The sequence below is a fragment of the Varanus komodoensis genome, unplaced genomic scaffold (assembly GCF_004798865.1).
Source record: "Varanus komodoensis strain SLA01 unplaced genomic scaffold, ASM479886v1 scaffold55, whole genome shotgun sequence".
NCBI classification, from domain to species: domain Eukaryota; kingdom Metazoa; phylum Chordata; class Lepidosauria; order Squamata; family Varanidae; genus Varanus; species Varanus komodoensis.
This window is the reverse complement of record NW_025336157.1, coordinates 3,417,098-3,423,396: the sequence shown is the minus strand read 5'-3', so window position 1 is coordinate 3,423,396 and position 6,299 is coordinate 3,417,098. Positions and strand designations below refer to the sequence as shown.

The 6,299-nt window shown below is 52.2% G+C and overlaps 1 protein-coding gene across 1 annotated transcript; it reads right to left on the bottom strand.

Moving 5' to 3' along the window:
• Positions 1–616: 616 nt before the first annotated feature.
• On the bottom strand, positions 617–4,649 carry LOC123032535 (microtubule-associated proteins 1A/1B light chain 3C-like). The gene is made up of 4 exons (XM_044448476.1): positions 4,594–4,649; positions 2,943–2,998; positions 2,558–2,664; positions 617–1,158 (listed from the first exon to the last, which is right to left on the bottom strand). The coding sequence occupies exons 1-4, from the start codon at positions 4,631–4,633 to the stop codon at positions 996–998; spliced, it is 366 nt and encodes a 121-aa protein (XP_044304411.1). The 5' UTR covers positions 4,634–4,649; the 3' UTR covers positions 617–995.
• Positions 4,650–6,299: the final 1,650 nt, after the last annotated feature.

The window sequence follows — 6,299 nt, the reverse complement described above, 5'->3', positions numbered from 1 at the left end:
TGCTCACATCCCAAATCTGGTGCCCCGCAGTTGTGTTGGTCTTCAGCTTCCAGAGCTATTGCCAGCACTTGAGCTCCATTTAAAAAAGACCGAAAATCCACACGAAGAGGTGCTTGGCCTTCAGCATCGTCTCTAAAAACCAGGCTTAGCACAGGCAGAGCAAAAAACAAGCTGCCTTGGATTCTTTGCACAAAAATGGGCAGGACAGAATTATAATCAGTAAAATTAAACGAGGAAAACCAGCCCTTGTTTACACAGCGAGCTCAAATCTTGCAAGGGCTTTGCTTCGATGCCACAACCAACGCTGCGGAAAGCCGATTTTAATCGAGGCCTTCAGAGCCTCATTGGCCAAAAGCGATCCTCTCTAAAGCGTCAAAAGTCGTTCCCCATCTTGATCATTAAGATAACCAGAACACTGAACAAACCAAAAATATATTAAATCATGCAGTTTACTTCTGAATTTTTACCCAGACAAAAGGTTAATACTTGAAGCTTCTTTATGCACAATATTAAAAACACCCTCCTTATCCCCACACTTAAAGTTTGTGTCTTACCCATCTTTCTAGCAAAAACAGCAGAGCTGTAGTGACTGTGGTTAATTCTAGACGTGATCGCTTCGTGTAATCACCACACAGCCTTTCTTAGTTTCCCAAAGGTGATCCCAGTCTTCGGATTCGGGGCACCGAACAGAAACCGTGCTGCAGTGCTATTGTGAGTTCTCGGGAGAGAGGAGCAGAAAGGAGAGAAATTTACTTCACTTTTGGGGTGGCGATGCTTAGAGGAAACGTGGGACTTGGCTCGCAGCAGCTGGGTCGCTCCTACCAAGAGGCAGGCATTGCTCCCCGTAACTGCGGAAGGGTCTGTGACATCCGCTCTCCATCCTAAACGCAAAGAGGAGAAAGCGGGTGGGGGTGAACTCTAGAGGACCCCACAGAGGCCCCGAAGAACCAGAGTGTGCGAGGGCCCATCTTGCAGGAGAGCCACGGCCCCCATCTTCAGCCAAACATCTCCTGCGAGGCATAAGACATGTAGAGGAATCCGTCTTCGTCTTTGAACGTCACGTACACTTCCGCCATGGTGGACGACATACTGACCAAGTTACGATTGCCATTGACCAGGAAATAAAAGGCCTGTGCCGAGCTGATGGACATCCGGTTCCTGAGGGAGGGAAATCGCCGGAATCAGAACCGTGGCTTCCACGGGGCCCTGCGATGCTGTGGTTCCCGGGCCCCACATTTGGGGTCGCACGTGTAATTACGAGATTTCTTTCCCTGCAAAGCCAGGCTGGTTACAATCCAATTAAAGTAGCCGCTGCTTAAACCGGGCCGGCATATGGTTAGCGGGCCCTGCAGCCAGGCCGCCAGATGCTCAGTAAAAGGTTTTGTATTTTATGGGATGGCGGGGCTTACTGGAGGAGGGCAAGATAACAACTGAGGATGCTGCGGGACAAAAATCCGTTGTAATGTGCAGGGCTGCTTTGCTTCCAGGCAGCAGGATACCTCGGGGAGCTCATCCTCTTAAGCTTTCCCAGTTTGCAGGGGACGATGGATGTACTGCTCCAGAGCAGGAGCAGGGCAGGCCATCTGGAATGGCTAAAACGGGTGACCAACACACCTTGGATTCAGCCCTGCCCTTGGCCAAAATAAGATTGCACACCCCAATTGACTGGGCAATGGACACATTCCAAAGTCATTTTTAAAAAAAATCTGGGCCTCCAATATTTCCCCAGGTGGATTCAGACCATTTTCCCGTTAGCCTGCCCATGCATTGCTGGCGATTTCCGGCGTTTGCACTGTTGCCCCTTCCTGTTCACCATTCTGGGAAGGTTCACATGCCTCTCTTGGAAGCCCTAGTTACTGAAAGGCAGAGCTTTGAGCTAAAATGTGCTGAAGTTTGGGGTATTTTGGGCCAGCCCCCTTGCTTGGGTCACCCCATGACTTGCATGAGACCTTTTCCAAAAAAAGAATTTGGAAAAAAAGGCTTAGCACCCTCGCCCCAAAATGTTAGCATTTTCCCTCTCCAGGAAAAAGAGTTTCATTCTTACAAAACTGAAAATAATGGGGGGCAGGGGGTGCCCAACCAGCAGCCCTTGATGCCTATGAATGCGGCCCAACATAAAATCATAAACTCACTTAGAACATTGAGGGGATTTTTTGCCATTTTTTTGGTAACTGGATCGCACAGTTCTCAAGCGTGAACTCGAGTCATGTCACAATATCACGTAAAATAAATGTATGTATGCTCTTGTTCTATGTACACGTGATGTCAAATATCACAAAAATTACGTTGTTTTTTTTTTGCTCATCAGCTTTTGTTAGTGTTTGTGTACTTAATGTGCGGCCCAAGACAAATTTTCTTCATCCAATGGGGCCCAGAGCAGCCAAAAGGTTGGACACCCCTGGGTTAGGGTTTATAGTGCTCTTTACCCCCCGGTCTTAGGGCAGATTAAACAGAGCCAGAAGAGGAATAGAATCGATGTTCAAATATCTACTTTTAGGCACCCACGGGGGCCCCAGCATGGATCCGGATTTCCATGCCTGAAATCGCAGTTGCTCACCGGATGATCGTGACAAACTGGCCCATGGTGAGCTCTTGGGGAACTAAAAACTTAACCCTGTTTAAAGCCGGCAACATTTTCTCCTTGGGGTAGCGCTCCAGGATGACCTGTGAAGAAACAAGGCCCATGTTGGAGAAGATCAAGAGGCCGAGAGCATGCATCCCACCTCCAAGGCAACCAGCCGAACGCCTTTGAGAAGCTCATGTGTGCAGGTAATCGTGAACACTGCCCTTCCCACTCTGTCCTAATAGACAGAGGTAGACTGCGGCTGCACCGGGAGGCTCGTCGGTTTAGCTTTGTGGGCCCCTTGGATTTCAATGGCTCTGCTGTGCAAGGGAATCTGGAACCAACCCAGCTGGACAAAACCTGTGCAAAAAGTACATACCGGCACTTTGCAAGGGAATTTGATCCTGATGGCCGCCACCTCGCTTTTCCTCGAGGCTGGAGATTTAAAAGAAAAAGAAAAACGTTGGGGCAGTTGATTCTACAGAGTAAGAACCCCGATTTGAGAGCCCTGGGCCCTGGCACAAGATGGCTCCCCGAAAACTTAATGACAAGTGAAGATGGGCTTTGTGGTCCGACACACGACACCTCACCATCAACAGACACCTGTTGTATAGCAGTCCCCACTTCCTGCATGAATTTTTTAAAAGTTGGAGGTTGTCCATCTTGATGGGGGTCAAGAAAAGTGTCCAAGGCTCCACACTCCTGTAGGCTCCTCCATTCTCAGGACAAAACCTGCCCCCATAAGCAAGAGCAATCAGAAGACTAACCCTATAAAAGCTACTGTGGCTGGTAACTAATTTAGGATTCTGCAGGGTCTCTTACATGATCCGGTCTTGAACGGTTCAGTCCCGCTTTTGACGTTTTAGGGCGTTACATTTCCTTGTGCCCTGCCCTGGGAGGGTCTACCATTAAAAATGTGCAACGGCAGGCTTAAAACTTTAAAAAGAAATAGCTTTTCCTCACCCCAATTTGCCACAAAGATTCTTAGGCTGTGAAAGATGAACAACAGCCTGAGCCCGCTTTGCCAGACACAGCATCCCGAGTTCTCCTATTCCTCTCTCCCGCTCTGCACAAAGGGGTAGTCCAGATGCTGTTGGACTACAAGTCCCAGCATACTTCACCTTTGCCCATTCAGAATCTGAGGCACCAGATTCCTCCTCTGCCTTGAGATGGAGCAGCTAAGAAGTTCTGGAGATGTTGGCTCACCTCTTACGGGGGTGTTTAGACTGCCGCGTGGGTTACTCCGTTGCAAAGCCCAGAAGATCCAGCTCTTTCCCCATTTTCAACAGCCGCTCCATGCTTTAAAACTACATTAGAACAAAACTTCCCAGCCCTGATTTAAAGTTAAACCCAAGCTTTGCATTTTAAGCCCACCTGCACAGGTAGGAACTTTGCAGGTAAAACCCACTTAAAACTCAGCACTGTGTTGACCCCAGGAATAAATGGAGTTGTTTATGCACCTGCTGGTGTGTGTGTGGGGGGGGGTCATTTGGTGCGGGGGGCAGGCCCCTGGACTTGGGCCCCACGGTCCAACCTAACTGCACCACTGAGGGGGTAGGTGAGCTAGCAACAAGCTCTAACTACTAGAAATATTACACATTTTCATAAATAATTCCCCATAATTAGCCAGTGTGGTGTAGTGGTTAAGAGCATGGGACTGGGACTCAGAGGATCCGGGTTCGAGTCCCCGCTCAGCCATGGAGCCAACTGGGTGACTTTGGGCCAGTCACAGACTCTCAGCCCAACCTACCTCACAGGGTTGTTGTTGTGGGGATAAGATGGAGGAGGAGAGATGATGTAAGCTGCCTTGAGTCATTTGTAGGAAAAAGGCAGGATATAAATTGAAAAAAAAATAATAATAATTATCTGGGGGGGTATAATATAAAACTGGACGGCCAGGGGTCCAGCAGGGGGCGCAAGGAGCCCAAAGCGAACCACGCCTTCCAGGCTTCGGATTGCAAAGCGGCGCGTTTACACGGGGTGATGCGGGGCGGGGGGGGGGGAATAAACCGCCCGGAATAGACTCTTACCGAAGGATTTTCTGTGTTTGAACGGAGGCATCGAATCCATGTCGGGACACGCGCCCCCTTTTCCTGCGCTCGGCGGCAGCAGAAAGCGGAGCGGAGAAAAGAGAGAGCCGCTCCCCGCCGCCTCCCGGGCGCTTAAATAGGGCGAGGCCTGCGCGCCCCCACCGGCCCAAACTCGCCCCGCAAGCGCTTTCCCGAAGCGGGATCGCCAAGGTCTGTTTCCGGTGGGGGCAGTTCTTCCCCCCCCCCACTAGCTCAGATCAAATGGGATCCAAGACCGGGGAAACTGGCTGCAAATGAAGTGTGCCATCCCATGCGTGTTTAGACGGGAAAACGGATCTGCAAGTTATAGGATTTCTCCCCCCGTCTTGATGTGTGCAACTCTACGGCTGTTCCCGGCACGATCCTGGGCGTGTTCAGACCGGGAAAAGTCCCGCATCTAAAGGGTTTGGACTTATCTTTGGAGGAGGAGGAGAAGGAGAATATATTTATCAGGGGTCATTCTAACAGTGGATCGAGTCCCTTGATAACCAGATATGGCTTAAAAAACGGACTGCACGAGGAACCGTGAAATCCAACTAACTGGATGGCTTCAGGCATAGATAGAACGCTGCATCCAGCAATAAATGGCGAACAACGCTGGTCTACCTTGCAGGGCTGTTGTGAGACCTGCAGCAAGGTGTTTTGGATATGAAATTTAGTAGATCCAGCTAGGTGATTTTGAGACTCGGCCTTAACAGTCTGAAGGAGCTCCAGTCGAGCTCTTCATAGCCACACGTCCATTGCAGGAAGGAATGAAAAGCCCTTTTGTCCTTCTGATTTGCATGGCTGGCTACTCTTTTTTTTCATTGTTTCCAAGGGTTCTTCGAGTATGTTTATTTCGAGGTACTCAAGTCATCCAGGGGATGTTCTGACTGAGGCGTATATATATATTTGGAAACAAATCGGAAGGAGAGCTGGGGACCGGGACAGCAGCAGGCAAACCTGGCAGACAGACTCTCTCTTGCTAGGGCGTTTCCCTGCTTCAGACTCTTGCGCACCTGCAGCGGATCGAGCGCGTTTCCCTCAATTTGACTCTCCCCGCAGGCCTGCGCATGGCATGCAGCTTGCTTTCCCGCAGACCTCGCGGCCCCTTTTCAAGCCCGCCGGATCGACACTGGAAGGAAACTGCTTCTCTGATCGGCGCCCTGGGGGCAGAAGGGCTGGATTTCCCCCCCTTTCCTCCCCGATCCACGCACCCACCCGCCCGCTTGCTTGGGCTCCCAGCTGACGAGAGGCGCGGGCAGGGCAGGATCGGGCGCCGTCGCTGGCGAGCCGGACGGTTTCGTGCAGGGACCGGGCTTATTTCGAAGTCGCGTCACCTGCTGCACTTCCAAGAACGGGAGAAGCGCCCTGCGCGGGGATCACCTCCCTCCGTGCCCGCAGGAGCTCTCCCCTGCCCATGTTCCCCGGCGGCGGGCGCACATGGGCCCCGCAGCCGCTCTCGCGAGCGCGCCCCCCCCCCCCCGCAGCGCGCCCCCCCCCCCGCAGAGCGCGCCCCGGCGCCCCGTTTGTTGTTGTTTCTTTTCCCCCGCGGCGCGGGCCAATGGCGGGGCGGGGCGGGCGCTGGAGGGGGCGGGGCCGGGGGCGGGGCCGGCGCGCCGCCACGTGACTCGCGCCAACCTGCCTCTTTGTCTGAGCAGCTGCTCGGCAGCCGAGCGGAGCGGAGC